General features: G+C 49.7%; 1 protein-coding gene across 5 annotated transcripts in view; it reads left to right on the top strand.

Moving 5' to 3' along the window:
* TMEM44 (transmembrane protein 44) overlaps positions 1 to 16,099 on the top strand; it is a 41,787-nt gene that overhangs the window by 10,668 nt on the left and 15,020 nt on the right. For 3 of the 5 annotated variants that reach the window (XM_030822998.1, XM_030822999.1, XM_030823002.1), the window contains 5 exons: positions 4,312 to 4,482; positions 5,883 to 6,029; positions 8,658 to 8,756; positions 9,138 to 9,242; positions 14,427 to 14,585. In XM_030822998.1, the coding sequence (XP_030678858.1) occupies positions 4,312 to 4,482; positions 5,883 to 6,029; positions 8,658 to 8,756; positions 9,138 to 9,242; positions 14,427 to 14,585 (681 nt within the window). Of the gene's footprint in view, positions 1 to 4,311; positions 4,483 to 5,882; positions 6,030 to 8,657; positions 8,757 to 9,137; positions 9,243 to 11,548; positions 11,996 to 14,426; positions 14,586 to 16,099 lie in introns of those variants that run through there. The other 2 variants (XM_030823001.1, XM_030823000.1) reach the window with 2 other exon arrangements.

Raw genomic sequence — 16,099 nt, 5'->3', positions numbered from 1 at the left:
GGGGCCTGGGCCTTATCAGCAGGTGTCCTGTCTTTAGATTAATGGAGGGGAGAGTGGTGAGCACTGGGCTCAGCTCAGCAGCCCACCGGGGTGGCTCTCCTGGGTGGTGTCAGAGCTGGGAGACCACATTGCACGAAGGCCTTTGAAGAAGCTGGGACCGTGCCCTGGCCGCCCGGGCTGTCGTAACAAAGTGCCACTAACTTTCAACAACAGACGTTTATTTTCTCGGTGCCAGAGGTCAGAAGTCTGAGATCAAGGTGCCGGCAGGGCCGTGCTCCCTCTGCAGGCGCTAGGGAAGGATCTGTTCCAGGCCTTGCTCCTCTCCCAAGTTCGGGTAGCTCCTTGGCTTGTGGTAACTCTGGGTTTCACGTGGCCTTCCCTCTATACCTTTCTGTGTCCGGCTTGCTCCTTTTTATAAGGACAATGGAATAGGACCCATCCTAATGACCTCATGTTGACTTGATCATCCACAAAGACCCTATTTCCAAATAAGGCCACATTCACAGACACTGGGGGTTGGGACTTCAACATTTTTTTTTTTTTTTTGAGACAGTCTTGCTCTGTTGCACAGACTGGAGTGCATGACGCAATCTTGGCTCACTGCAACCTCTGCCTCCCGGGTTCCAGTGATTCTGTGCCTCAGCCTCCCAAGTAGCTGGGATTACAGGCGCACACCACTATGCCTGGCTAATTTTTGTATTTTTAGTAGAGACGAGATTTCACCATGTTGGCCAGGCTGGTCTCGAACTACTGACCTCAAGTGATCCGCCCACCTTGGCCTCCCAGAGTGCTAGGATCACAGGTTTGAGCCACCACGCCTGGCCTAGGGACTTCAACATCTTTTGGGGGCACACATTGCAACTCATAACACCACCCCACCTAAAACAGCCCTCAGGCCAGCCCCACCACTGTGTCCCCTCACTCTGCTTTATTTTCTTCAGAGCATTTGTGACAACCTGAAATGTGCCCCTTTATTTTCCCGGTTGCTGCCCGGTCCTGAGGTGGAATGTTAGCACCTTGCAGGCAGCGGCCTTGTCTGTGTCATTTCCCACTGCACTGCAGGCATCTGGAGCCTGATCATGGTAGGGGTCAGCAAACACTTAGAGAGCAATTTAATCTGGCCTGGAAAAAAGGAAGCTGATGAGTACAGGAGTCAGAAGGGCTGTGTGGGGGCAGAAAGAGCAGCCTTGTTCTCTTAAGTCTCAGAGAACAGAACCAAGACAGGGAAGAGGTTGGGGGTGGGCCCCTTCCTGGTATTTTTTTATTTGAGACGGAGTTTCACTTGTCAGCCAGGCTGAAGTGCAATGGCGTGGTCTCGGCTCACTGCAAACTCCGCCTCCTGGGTTCAAGCGATTCTTCTGCCTCAGCCTCCTGAGTAGCTGGGACTACAGGCGTGCACCCACGCCCAGCTAATGTTTGTATTTTTAGTAGAGACGGGGTTTCTCCATGTTGGCCAGGCTGGTCTCGAACTCCTGACCTCAGGTGATCCACCCGCCTTGGCCTCCCAAAGTGCTGGGATTACAGGTGTGAGCCACTGTGCCCGGCCCCTTCCTGTTGAGTAAAAGGAAGAACTTCAGGGTAAGACACTGCACAGTGCCCAGCATCTGGAGAGCCACCAGCATTACCCCTGCCTTAGGAGGTAGTCGTCTCCCCATCACTACAAGGTACTGAAGCCTGAGGGCCCCTGGGCAGGACGATAGAGATTGCACTGGAGACTCAGGAAAGGAAACATGCTGTATTTCTAGGGAAGGAGCTGCTGCCGCCTCTCAGTGACTCTGGTTCCAGGAAGAAGAGCTCAGAGCTAGGGTTCCCTTCATAGGGAGAAACCCGGCAGGGTGTGGGGTGTGCTGGGAAGCCAGGCCAGCATGGCTTCAGACCCTGGCTCTCAGAAGCTGCTCCTAATTTGGCCATGGTGAGGTTGCTGAGGAGAAGGTGGCTGGGTGGCTTTGGTGGGAAAGTTCCCGTTGCTGCAGGAGTGAGTCCTTGAATGGGACAGGGGTACGAAACACCCACTGATGAGTGAAGCGTGCTGACACCAGGAGTCCTGGCAGCTGCAGAGACCATCCGAGGCCTGTCCTGCCTCCAGCCCCTTACATGGATGTGCCAGGCAGCCCAGGCTGGGTTGTGCCACCGGTCTCTGTCCTGTCTGTAGGCAAGGCCTGCTTAGGTTGGAGGGGGACTGCCATGTCTCATCCAGCCACAATCCAGTTCCGTTCCTCAAGCAGTGATTAAGCACCTACTATACGTCTGGCACTGCAGATAGAGCTATTTTTTTCAGGGTCAGCCCTAGGACTGACCCTGAGAAGGGACTGATTTGGAGGACAGTGGGCACTGTCACTTGGTTAGCACGCAAGCGAGGGCAGAGGGCTCCCCAGTGCAGTTCAGCCTGAGCAGCAGCAAGGGCAAGGCCAAGAGGCAGGAGGACCAGGCCCAGCCCTGCTCTGCCTGCCACCCCCCTCTGGCCGTCAGTGTCCTCTGTAACATGGTGGTGGGTGGTTAGGTCAGGGGGCCCCAGGCACCTGTAGCCATAGCAGTGCTGCTGCCTGTGTGAGGTAGGAAGGGCCAATGGGAAAGGGGCGTCATCTCCACCCTCAGCCTCTGGGCCCAGTGGGCCAGGGCTCACCCTCCCAGCCGGCTGCTCCACGGAGAAGCGTGGGATTCTGCTCGCTCGGTTAAGCAGTCCTCAGGGGGCAGGCCAGACACAGGGAGGCCTGGGGACAAAACTGGAGGGGACGCAGAGGGGAGTGTGACACTCTTAAGGATTCTTTTTGAGAATTAAATTTAAAATGAGGCAAAATTGACCAAAACATGCTTTTTCTCCTGAATTTTTCCCATTCCGTAGGCAAGGCCTATATATCTGTAAATATGGTCATCAAATGAGCATATTTAATGAGTCATCTAATGAGTTTATATATATATATTATATGTATAAACTAAATTTTATATGTATTATATATAAACTGAATTATACATATATAAACTAAATTATATATAAACTTAACTATATATAATTTAATTTATATAAAACTAAATTATATAAAAATTATAATTTGTATATATATGAACTCATCTAATGAATTATAATTTAGTTTATATATAACTCATCTAATGAGTTATATATAAACTATTTACAATTTTTATTCATATATATTTAAATATATAAGTATATAATCAGAAATATATGGTGTTTGCGTATATACATATTCATATATATATATAGTGACTTTCTGTATGTAAAGGCCACTTACATATAAATAGTGCATATTTCCTTTTATTGAACCAATAGTTTTATTACGTATTCTCCAGAAATGTCCTCTTGGTTTTAAAATTTCCAGAATATCATCTCTCATTTTTCGGATCTTCCCCATGTGACCTGGGTCAGAATCGGTGGTCCCAGGGAGAGAAGGGCCAGGCCTCAGCTCTTCTGATTTGGTCTCTGTGTTAGGCTGTTCGTGCGTTGCTCTAAAGGAATGCCTCAGGCTGGGTCACTTATAAAGAAATGAGGTGTAATTGGCTCACAGTTTTGCAGGCTCCCAAGCATGACGCCAGCATCTGCTGGGCTTCTGGGGAGGCCTCAGGGAGCTTTTACTCATGGCGGAAGGCAAAGTGTGAGCAGGCAGAGAGAGAGAGAGAGAGAGAGAGAGAGAGAGAGCGCAAGAGGGTGGAAGGGAAGGTGCCACACACACATTTTTGAACAGCCAGATCTCATGAGAACTCACTCACTATCGCAAGGACAGCACCCAGGGGATGGTGCCAAACCATTCATGAGAAATCCACCCCATGATCCAACCACCTCCCACCAGGCCCTACCTCCGACACTGGGGATTACGATTCAACATGAGATCTGGGGGGGACAAATGTCCAAACCATCCCAGTCTCCCTCACGTTCTTCCAGTGGACATTGGCGAGCCGCTGCCCAGCATCAGGTGCCGGGCACTGAGATGGTGAGGACCCCTGCCCAGCTCTCAAGAGCCCTCTGACTGTGTAAAGAGCTGAGTCATGATCAGTCAAAGGTACTCTGCTGGAGGGATGTGTTAGGGCCCATAAAAGGGAGTTGCTTGCTCCCCTTAGGGTGGAGTTGGTAAGGGGAGGTTTCCCAGAGTTAAGTTTAAGCCAGGTTCTGAGGGATGAGTAGGAGTTTGACAGGCAGAAGAAGCAACTCGAGCAAAAGCTGGAAGTCTAACAGAAGCATTGCCCTGGGGGACTGGCTGCGGGCAGAGGGCTTGCCCCACAACCTGCTGTGCCACTGAGGGCCCTGGGTCTTGTGATCTGCTGCTTCTCCCTGCCTAGCCCCTCCTTCTCTCTGCCCAGTGCCGGGGGAAGACATTTCCCTCCATCCACCTGTGGACCCGGCTCCTGTCGGCCCTGGCTGGCCTCCTTTATGCCTCGGCCATTGTGGCCCACGACCAGCAGCCTGAGTACCTGCTGCGGGCCACACCCTGGTTCCTGACCTCCCTCGGCCGTGCAGCTCTGGACCTCGCCGTATCCACCCCAGGCCTGGGGAGCTCCCTGCTTGCAGCCAGGGGAGGCCTCTGTCTCCTCCTCTCACTGCCCCTGCCCCACCCTTCTTTTATCTTGCTAGATGGAACTCTCCCAGCAGTCAGGGAGTGGTTTGAAGCTTGGGGCAGGCAAACACAAATGCAATTATTTGTAGTTTTATGTTTCCTTTTTTTTTTTTTTCCTTTTGAGATGGAGTCTCGCTGTGTTGCCCAGGCTGGAGCACAGTGACTTGATCTTGGCTCACTGCAACTTCACCTCCCAGTTTCAAGCAGTTCTCCTGCCTCAGCCTCCCGAGTAGCTGGGACTACAGGTGTATGCCAACACATCTGGCTAATTTTTGTATTTTTAGTGGAGACTAAAGATTTTTGTATTTTTAGATGCTGACTGTGGTTAATGGCTATGGCGTGTGGGTGGTGGGGTGTGTGTGAAGGCAATGCAGCGCCGTACCATCTGCAGGCGCTAAGATGGGAATCTTTGCTTGCCTCTTCCAGCTGCTAGTGGAGCTGCAGGAGCTGCTAGTGGCTCCTGGTGTCCCTTGACGCATGGCAGCATCGTTTTCATTTCTGCCTCGCCCTTCACATGGCCTTCTTCCCTTTGTGTATCTTCATGTGTCTCCTTTTCTTATAGGGACCCCAGCTGTTGGAGTTAGGGCCCAGTCCAATCCACTATGACTTCATTGTCTAATTGTATCAGCAAGGACCCTACTTCTGAATAAGATCACAGTCTGGGCCGGGCACGGTGGCTCACGCCTGTAATCCCAGCACTTCGGGAAGCCAAGACAGGGGGATCACCTGAGGTCAGGAGTTCGAGACCAGCCTGGCCAACATGGTGAAACCCCGTCTCTACTAAAAATACAAAAATTACCCGGGCATGATGGCAGATGCCTGTAATCCCAGCTATTTGGGAGGCTGAGGCAAGAGAATCACTTGAACTGGGGAGGCAGGGGTTGCAGTGAGCCAAGATCACACCACCGCACTCCAGCCTGGATGACAGAGCGAGACTCTGTCTCAAAAAAAAAAGGGGGGGTCACATTCAGAGGTGGATCTGAATTTTGAGGGACACTATTCAACCCACTGCATGTATTGTCACTGTAAGCCAGGCCCGTCAAGAAAGATGTTGTCCAAAATGCTTTAGTTTCGCAAATATTCACCAAGTCCTTGTTAGGGACAGGGTCACATTGGATGCTGGGCCCTCGTGGGGACAGGAACATCCACCCTAGCCCTGTCTTCAGATGATCTCCTCTCTGTCCCAGGCAGGATAATATGGGGGAGGGAGGAGAGTAGGTGAGTCGGGAGGGGGGTGGCAGCATGGTGTGAAGGGGTGAAGGGCTGCGCTAGGCAGCTGGAATATTCTGCTTCCTACCTTAACTTCCACCATCTCAGATTATTTTCCTTTCGTGTGTGATGACGAGCAAGATGAGACAGGCCTTAGGATTTGCCACTGAAGCCAGAGAGAGCCCTGACACCCAAGCTCTTTTGACCTGTGCAGAGAAAGAGGAAGAAAACCAGGAGGCGAGGAACGAGGACAAGGTCTCTCTGGCTGGAAAACTCTGGTCCCAGCAACAGTATCTTGAGAAACAGCAGGATACTGCGGACCTGTGAAAGCTGCCTGCCGAGTGTTTTCTGCAGGCGACTAGACAGCTGTCCTGTCTCGCTGAGGGAACAGTGGCCAAACCTAACACATGACATGTAACAGGCCCGTCCTGTTTACTGGCATGGAGTGGACAGAGCAGTGAGCCTCCACGAGGGCCAGGGCTTGGGAATTCCGGAAGTCCCTCCCTGCTTGCCCAGTTGGTCACTTTATTTTTATTTTTTTAATCTATTGATTGATTGATTGAGATGGAGTCTTGCTCTGTTGCCCAGGCTGGAGTGCAGTAGCACAATCTCAGCTCACTACAACCCCCCCCTCCCAGGTTCAAGTAATTCTCCTGCCTCAGCCTCCCAAGTAGCTGGGATTACAGGCACATGTCACCACGCCCGGCTAATTTTTTTATTTTTAGTAGAGACAGATGGTGTTTCACCATGTTGGCCAGGCTGGTCTCGAACTCCTGACCTCAGATGATCTGCCCACCTTGGCCTCCCAAAGTGCTAGGATTACAGGCGTGAGCCACCAGGCCCGGCCTATTCCCTGTTTTTTTATGCTAGAAATCTGATCTTTTAAAATGTTGTTTAGGAGGCCAGGCGCAGTGGCTCACGCCTGTAATCCCAACACTTTGGGAGGCCGAGGCAGGTGCATCACGAGGTCAGGAGTTCAAGACCAGTGTGACCAACGTGGTGAAACCCCTGTCTCTACTAAAAATACAAAAGTTAGCCGGGTGTGGTGGCACGCGCCTGTAATTCCAGCTACTCAGGAGGCTGAGGCAGGAGAATTGCTTGAACCTGGGAGGCAGAGGTTGCAGTGAGCCGAGATCACGCCATTGCACTCCAGCCTGGGCAACAAGAGCAAAACTCCATCTCGAAAAAAAACTTTTTTTTAAAAGTGTTGATTAAACCAGGCACGGTGGCTCATGCCTGTAATCCCAGCACTTTGGGAGGCCTAGACGGGCAGATTGCCTGAGCTCAGGAGTTCGAGATCAGCCTGGGCAACGTGTTAAAACTCCGTCTCTACCAAAAATACAAAAATCAGCTGGGCATGGTGGCGGGCGCCTGTAATCCCAGCTACTCAGGAGGCTGAGACACGAGAATCGCTTGAACCCAGGAGGCAGAGGTTGCGGTGAGCTGGGATCGTGCCCCTGTACTCCAGCCTGGGCAGCCAAGTGAAACACTGTCTCAAGAAAATAAATAAATAAATAAAAATAAATAAAAAAATAAGTGTTTACAGTAACATCAAACCCTTACAATTATGCCATGCCGCCAGCTAAAGTTAATGTGTCTCCTTCTATTGATTTAAATAGATGACCTCTGCAAGTAGCCAGAACTTACTCTAATTGAGGCCATTTGTCTTCATCAAAAGTTTTGGGTTCCAAATAGTTGAGAAAGTAACTCAAAGAAAGCCTGTAAGGACTTGAATATAAAGTGGCTCCCTCTTTTCTAAGATTTCTATTTTTTTTTTGGAAAAAATTCTTGTCTGTTACCTGGGCTCTTCACTACCTTAGGGAGTGGGTGTGAGGCTGTGAGTAACTTCCTCTGTAGCCAGGCTGGAGGAAGTGATGGGGAGTGCATTTGGACCGACAAAAACAAAAACTGCCCCTCCGAATGTTCTCCAAATGGCTTAACAATGTGATCCGACTGAGTCCATGAAATAGAAGATCATGGTGTATGTGACGCAGATGAAAGCATTTTTTATATAGGTGCTCAGACCAAAGATCCACGTTCCTGTGAGGCCCTAGCGGGAAGTTATTTTCATTTCTTTCTAGCAACTGTTAGGAAATTATATTCCAAAAGGGGGCTAAAATATTAACAGAGCCCTGTGTGTCTTGGAATTCTGAAGGGAGAAGTAGAAGCCTCTGGAGTCTCTAGCAGTTCTTCAAAGCAGTGGTTCTCAAAGTGTGGGCCCTAGACCAGGATTACCTGGGAAATTGTGAGAAATGCAGATTTGAGGGCTCCACCCAGAACTCCCGAATCTGAAACTGAGGTTGTGGTCCAGCAATCTGTATTTTATTTATTTATTTATTTATTTATTTATTTATTTATTTTTGAGACAGAGTCTCACTGTTGTCCAAGCTAGATTGCAGTGGCATGATCTCAGCTAACTGCAACCTCCACCTCCTGGGTTCAAGCGATTCTCCTGCCTCAGTCTCCCGAGTAGCTAGGATTACAGACACATGCCACCTTGTCCGGCCAATTTTTGTATTTTTAGTAGAGACAGGGTTTCACGATGTTGACCAGGCTGGTCTCGAACTCCTAACCTCAGGTGATCGGCCTGCCTCGGCCTCCCAAAGTGCTGGGATTATAGGCGTGAGCCACCGCGCCTGGCCGCAATCTGTATTTTAGCAAGCCCACAGGGTGCTTCTGATGTGCACCAAGGTTAGAGAACCACAGCTTTGCAAAAGCACTTATTTGGCACCTATTGCAGTGGTTCCCAAACTTGGCTGCACGTTAGAATCATCTGGGGAGCGTTTAAACGATCCACTTCCCGGTTACATCTCTTACCAATGAAATCAGAATGTCTGGAAGTGGGAAGTAAACATTCGTTGTTTTGTTTTGTTTGTACGACAGGGTCTCACTCTGTCCCCGAGGCTGGAATGCAGTGCCTCGATCACAGCTGCACTCCAGATCGCTGCTCCGCTGGGGATCTTAAAAAGCAGAATAGGCCAGGTGTGGTGGCTCACACCTGTCATCCCAGCACTTTGGGAGGCCGAGGTGGGAGGCTCTCTCATGGATCACTTGAGCTCAGGACTTCGAGACCAACCTGGGCAATACAGTGAAACTGGTCTCTACAAAAAAAAAAAAAAAAAAAAAAAAGATTCCTTGCTGATTCTACTGTGTTGCAAAATTTGGGAAACACCAAATTACTGTAACCTCAAAGAGAAAGATAAGACACATAGGAAGCAGAAAGTGAGATGTGCTGTAAAAAAAAAAAAAAGAGAGAGAGAAAATACCACGGGGGTCCTTTTGAATAAAATGTGACCTTGTTTTTAGAAAATGCCTCCTGACTTTGAGAATTCCCCTTTCTGTCTCCCTGCCTCTACTTGCAAGAATTCAGATTGGGTGCCTCTCACCACACTGTCACGCTGCAAGTCACTGAGGACAATGACAGCAATCAGTCGCTACATGGAGCTGACCATCGAGCCTGTGCAGCAGGTGAGTGGCCATCGGTCACAGCCAGTGTCCGAGAGGGTGGGAAGCAGTCATGGAAGGCTTCCTGGAGGAGGTGATGCTTTAGCTGAGGGATGAGCAGGAGAAAACGAGAAGCAGGTAAAAAAGAAGGAGCTTTCCAAGGCTGCAATGGAGGGGCAGATGTGGGGGAGTGTTGGAGAGAAAAATATTTTCCCTGTCCCCTCATAACTGATGAAACACAGAGTAACAAGAAAGAAAAAAAACAGCTTTAAATGTACAAAGAAAAATGTGGCTCAAGGAGGTGGCCAGATGATGGAGGCGTATGTACCATATTAGGCTAAATCAAGAAAAAGAGATTTGGGGTTCTAGGGTGGGAGGCAAGGTGAGGGAGGACCTGTGTGGGAAATAAGGGTTTTCTTGCTATGCAGGTGAGAGTCTCTCGGGTGAAAGTAGCCCTCTTCCTGGTGCAGAAATATCTTTACAAATGGAAATTTCCTTTATGAAAGGGAAAATGTATACTCTATTTTCAGGCAGTTAGGGGAGGTTCATAGCTTCTGCTTCTGCTGGTTTTCAAATACCTTTAGGTCTAAGGAGTCCATGTGCTAAAGAGGCATATTTTGGGGTGGTATATGCTGCTGCCCTTTAGGAGTGAGGGGAGATGAAAGGGCTGGAGGAGGCAGGGGTTGGGTCATTTAGACAGAGTCTATCATCTTTTTTTTTTTTTTTTTTTGAGACACTGTCGCCCAGACTGGAGTACAGTGGCACGATCTCAGCTCACTGCAGCCTCCACCTCCCAGGTTCAAGTGATTCTCCTACCTCAGCCTCCAGAGAAACTGGGACTACAGGAGCGCGCCACCACGCCCAGCTAATTTTTGTATTTTTAGTAGAGACGGGGTTTCACCATGTTAGCCAGGCTGGTCTCGATCTCTTGACCTCCTGATCCACTGGCCTCGGCCTCCCAAAGTGCTGGGACTACAGGTGTGAGCCACCACGCCCAGCTGTGTCTATCATCTTGAGAGTGATGGGAGTCAGGAGGCTTGAGTACTGGAGACTCAGGGTCAGATGTGCATTTTAGAGCCATCCCAGGAAGTTGTCGCGGGTGGCCTGGGGAGAGGAGAGTAGCGGCCGAGCAGTCGGTCAAGGCCAGTTGGAAGCCCGAGGAAGAGGAATTGTAACCTAAACTGAGGTTGAAGCAGATGGAGAAGCAGAGACGGAGTTGAGTGAGTTGGGAAGTGGAGCGTTGGAGGGGTGAGGAGGTGCGGGTGAGGGAGGGAGGGCTCCGGGTGACTCCCTGAGTTCTGGCCTACACGAGGGGTCCTCAGGAGGAAGAGAATTGGAAAAGAGGTGACGAGAAGTTCACCCCATGTCCCACTATTCCACCAAGACTGTCTTGTCGAGGTCATCGATGACCTCCAAGCTGCTAAATCCACCATCATTCCATTCTGAGATTCCACGCACCCGGCCACCAGCTGCTCCTGGCGTCTGTGGCCCCCACTCTTCTGTGTTTCCTGCCACCCTCACAGGCTCTTCTTTGCCCTCGGCCTCTGCTGGCTCCTCCGGGTAAGCTTGACTGTAGACAGGGAGTCCAACGCCCTGTCCTGGGCAGGCTCCCTGCTCCTGGTGGGCCCTGCAGTCCCACAGTCCCCTCGCTCTGCACACCAGTTCTGCTGGCTTCCCCCATTCGTGTCTCCATCATTTCCCCTCCCTTCAGTTCCCATCTCAGCTGCCCAGCTGCCCATTCAGCTGTCACCATATGGCATCTCACACTTAACTCGTCCAACACAGAATTCTGGATTTCCATGCCTAGACCGGCTCCTCTCCCCATCTTCCTCATCTTAGTAAATGATGCACTGTCTTTGCAGTGGTTCAAGCCCAAAACTCCTCTCTTTCCCTGGCCACACCCCCATGGCCATCCATTCCTTTTGAGAGTCCTGTAAATGCTTCCTTATTTAAACTAGGTCTTGAGTCCAGCAGCCTCCTGGCTATCATCCTCTCCACTTCTTCTGTGGTTCTGCCCTGCCCATCTCTAACGAGCAGCCAGAAGGATCATTCACAAATGTAAATTACATCTTGTTCCTCCTTTGTTTAAAACACTCCTGTGGGCCAGGGCTCTTGGTGGCCCACACCTGTCATCCTAATACTTTGGGAACCTGAGGTAGGAGTATCGCTTGAGGCCAGGAGTTCGAGACCAGCCTGGACCACATAGCGAGACCCCGTCTCTCATCTCCTGCTCACTCCTGTCTAGCTGCACAGAGTTTCTCTCCATTCCTCTGCGCAGAATGTGCTCTCCCTCCTGATTTTTCACAACTGCCTCTTTCTTGTCTTTCCAGCTTCGACGTAAATGTCTTCTTCTCCAGAGCTCTTCCCTAACCACCCAGTCCGAAGCAGGACCCCTCTGTCCTTCTACTCTATTTTATTACCTATTGAAATTCTCTGCAAAGCGCTTATCACGATCTTTTACTTTGGTTTGTCTGTGTCCTGCTGAGATGTAAACTTTATCTCCTGTCCCGTTGACTCCTGGTGCCTATAACCTTGCAGTCCTGGGCTCTCAGTAAAGTGTGTCTTGAATACATGGTCCAGTGGTGAGGGCCCCTGCCAGGCTGCCCAGACACACTGGTGCCCAGAGAGACTCTGGGCCTGAGAGAGAGATTTTGCTCTTTGCTGTCGTTGCTCCTTGTATACTGGGTGCACAGAAGCTTGTGTATGACCTAAGCAAAGTTCAGAGAGATTCAGAGCATGCCTTTGTAGCTAAGAGCCCACTTCAGCCATTAAACCATCTTTCTTTTTTTTCTTTTTTTTTTTTATTATACTTTAGGGTTTTAGGGTACATGTGCACAATGTGCAGGTTTGTTACATATGTATCCATGTGCCATGTTGATTTCCTGCACCCATTAACTCGTCATTTAGCATTAGGGGTTTTGCCATGTTGTCCAGGCTATTCTTGAACTCCTGACCTCAAGTGATCCGCCTGCCTCAGCCTCCCAAAGTGCTGGGATTACAGGTGTGAGCCACCGCACCTGGCCTATATCTATTATTATTATTTTATTAACAATTAATAATGTTATTTTAAATTGAGGCGCAGAGAGGTTAAGTAACTTGCCCAAGATCCCACAGTTAGAAAAATCACAGAAATAGGATTCAAACTAAGCCTGCCCAATTCAGGGACCTGGGCTTTTATGAAGAGAATGTGCTCTCTGTGCTACCCCTTTGCACTTGCTCAGTTAGCAGTTTTAAACACTGTTGTACTGTGAATGTCCCAATGGGCAAGATTGTGGGGAAACAGGCACCCTGTTGGCTATGTCCACTGATATATATCCCATTGGAAGGGCCATCTGGAAATGGGTAAGGAGAGCTGATGAGGTGCTCCCTTGTTTTCCCAGCAACCCCCCTGAGCACTGGTCCTAAGGAGCGATTTTCCAGGAGACGCAGGGGGAGCAGCACCGTGGTTCAGGCTGAGCCTCCAGAGGGGCAGAGGGGCCCCGTGGGGCCATATGGATCAAATCCTGCATCCTCGGCTTGGAGTGTTTGAAAATTCTGTTTTATCTTTTGACGCAGGTGTGGTCAGGCCTTGGGCATTTATAGAATTTGTCATTGTTGTTCCTGGGAGGCATCTGCTTCTCCACTCCCATCCAGAGCCTTCTGTTTGAGCATCCTTCCCAGCTGGGAAGCAGGGTGGCCCCTCACCTGTGTTCCTGCTTCCAGAATGCTGCCTTTGTTTCTCTTGTGGATTTTCTCTGCCGGTCCACGTGACTCTCACAGGACCCTGTGCACTTAACCCATCAAGGGCTGAAGCCCCGCTGGATTTGGGTCGAGTACTCATAGCCATTCTCCTCATGTGTCCCAGGCATTTACATCTGAGCCCCATGACACCCCCTCACTGGAGGCGAAGCAGGGATTATCATCCCCTTTTATAGATTAGGAAACTGAGACTCAGAGAGGACAACTTTCTTTCTTAGGTGATGTGGTTTAGCTGTGTCCTCACGCAAATCTCATCTTGAATTCCCACATGTTGCAGGAGGGACCCAGTGGGAGGTAATTGGATTAGGGGGGCAAGTCTTTCCCGTGCTGTTCTCGTGACAGTGAATTAGTCTCACGAGATCTGATGGTTTTATAAAGAGGAGCTCCTCTACACAAGCTCTCTCTTTGCCTGCTGCCATCCATATAAGATGTGACTTGCTCCTCGTTTACCTTCTGCCATGATTGTGAGGCCTCCCCAGCCATGTGAAACTGTAGGTCCATTAAACCTCTTCTTCTTCCCAGTCTCGGGTACGTCTTTGTCAGCAGCATGAAAACAAACTAATACATTAGATCACATGGTTAATTAGTGGAAGATGCTGGTCTAGAAAGCAGGTTGTTTGCCCTGTCATGTGTCAGTGGAAAGATGTGAATCCTGCAGGACTTCGAAAGTTCAGCTGGTGGAGCTTTGTAGATATCTGAGAAGTCCCCATGAGCCCATTGGGGGAAGCTTTGGTCTGAGAGAGAGAGAGAGAGAGAGAGAGAGAGAGAGAGATAGGTAGATTCATAGATAGATACATACATAGAGAGAAAATCTCACAAGTTTCTTTCTACCTTAAACCTTCCTAATTCATCCCAACTCATTTTCATCCCCTGCCGGTGGGCATGAGGAAAGCCTCTATGGCGTGCGTTTTTAGCAGTAGCTATACAGATTTCAAATGTACATACTCTCTTTAATCCAGCAATTCCGCCTCTAGGAATTTATCCTTTACTCTGAAATCTTGGATGTACAGTATAATTTACTGCAGTCAGTATTGATTGCAAAAGCAAGAGACTGGAAACACATTAAACACCCATTAGTAGGGGATGGGTTAAATAGACTGGGAACACCTGAAATGCTACCCAAAACCTCCCAAATCTTCTGACACAGAGCTATCTGTAAGGCATAGTGTTAGGTGAAGAAAAGCAAGGTGCTTAAGAGAATAGAGTGTGTGCTACCATTTTGGAAATCGGGGGAAATATGTGTGCGTGCGTTTGGTTGTATATGTATAGAGTATCTGGAGGGATACACAAGACACAGGGCACTGGCTGCCCTGGGGAGAACTGGATGGCCAGGGCAGGAGAGCACAGGTAGATGCTGCCCTGCACACCCTTTTGTACATTTTGAACACTGAAGTCTGTGGATGCTTTGACAATTCAACCATCAAAACTAAACTACGTGTCCTTGCCTGCCCTTTCTCACACACCTTGCAGGCAGGCTGCAGTGCCACCAGGCTGCCAGGTGACGGACAGACGAGCGCTGGAGATGTGTCCCTGCAGGAACCCCCATCGTACCCTCCCGTTCAGGTCATCCGGGCCCGAGTGTCTTCCGGCAGCTCCTCTGAGGTCTCCTCCGTCAACTCTGACCTGGAGGTACACGGCTGTTGCCTGCTGGGCGGGTGCGTGGGTGCCATCGTTCGCCGACACTTGCTGGGTGCTCCTTGGGGCTTGCACAGCTGTTCTCATCTTATCCACGTTAACCTCATACCTGCTAAATAATGAATGAGGCCAGGCGCGGTGGCTCACACCTGTAATTCCAGCACTTGGGGAGGCTGAGGCAGGTGGATCACCTGAGGTCAGGAGTTCGAGACCAGCCTGGCCAACATGGCGAAACCTCATCTCTACTAAAAATATAAAAATTAGCCGGGCATAGTGGCGGCCACCTGTAATCCCAGCTACCCAGGAAGCGAAGGCAGGAGAATCTCTTGAACCTGGGAGGCAGAGGTTGCAGTGAGCCGAGATCGCACCATTGCACTTTAGTCTGGGCAACAGAACGAGACTCCGTCTCAAAAAAAAAAAAAAAAAAAAAAAAAACCACGGGCCCACTACAGTCTGTGTCAGTACCAACAAGAGATTTCCACGGTCACATTAGTTGCAGGGACACTGCATATTGGGGTCCAGTCTTCACAGATCACTTGCGTGATAAATGAATGAATGAGTAATACATTTTTTAAAGTCTCGGTGTTGGCTGGGTGTGATGGCTCACGCCTGTAATCCCAACACTTTGAGAGGCCAAGGCAGGCAGATCACCTGAGGTCGGGAATTCAAGACCAGCCTGGCCAACATGGAGAAACCCCATCTACTAAAAATACAAAAATTAGCCAGGCGTGGTGGTTTGCACCTGTAATCCCAGCTACTTGGGAGGCTGAGGCAGGAGAATCACTTGAACCCGGGAGGCGGAAATTGCAGTGAGCCGAGATCACGCCCCTGCACTCCAGCTTAGCCAACGGAGCGAGACTCCGTCTAAAAAAAAAATTCTCAGTGCTTCTCAAACTAATTTGCCCATGGGAGCTTTTCTCCCCCCTGAGGAGCACCAGCTACATCCTGCTGTGTTAGTGGTGCCATACGCAAGTGGGCCCTGTGGTGGGCACCATGGCTGACACCTGTATAAACTTTACCTCATTTTGAGTTTGTATGTCTGTGAATAAAACACGTCACAGCTTGGATCACACACAGGCGTAACTCGCAGGTCCGAGCTGTTCTCTCTCTTGGTCCCACCGCTGTGGTTCCCAGCCCCAGTGAGTGAGGAATTTTCCATTTGTCTGTGGAAAAATGAGAACCACAAGGACAATGTGGTGGCCGCTTGTATGTCAGCAGACAATTGCCAGCTGTCTTTTGGTGTGGGGAGAGGACTGTCTTCCGTTTTGAGTTTGTGTCCTCCCAACTGTTTTGGTGTTAAATGCCCTTTTAGGAAAGAATGGTAATAGCAGTAGTTGGTGTTGGGTTTTTGGTTTGGGTTTTAATTGGCCTTATTTGGCAAAATAATCAATCAGCCATTGTAAGTCGCCTAGATTGGTTGAATTTAAACTGACCCTTGAAATCTGAAACTCAGAACCACTGACTGGGATGAAGTCTGGATTCCTCAGGGTGGCGGTCCCGGCCTTTCA

Source organism: Nomascus leucogenys, chromosome 11, assembly GCF_006542625.1.
Source record: "Nomascus leucogenys isolate Asia chromosome 11, Asia_NLE_v1, whole genome shotgun sequence".
Taxonomy (NCBI): Eukaryota; Metazoa; Chordata; class Mammalia; order Primates; family Hylobatidae; genus Nomascus; species Nomascus leucogenys.
Note: the sequence above shows the minus strand (reverse complement) of the source record. Positions and strands in the feature narration are given on the sequence as shown.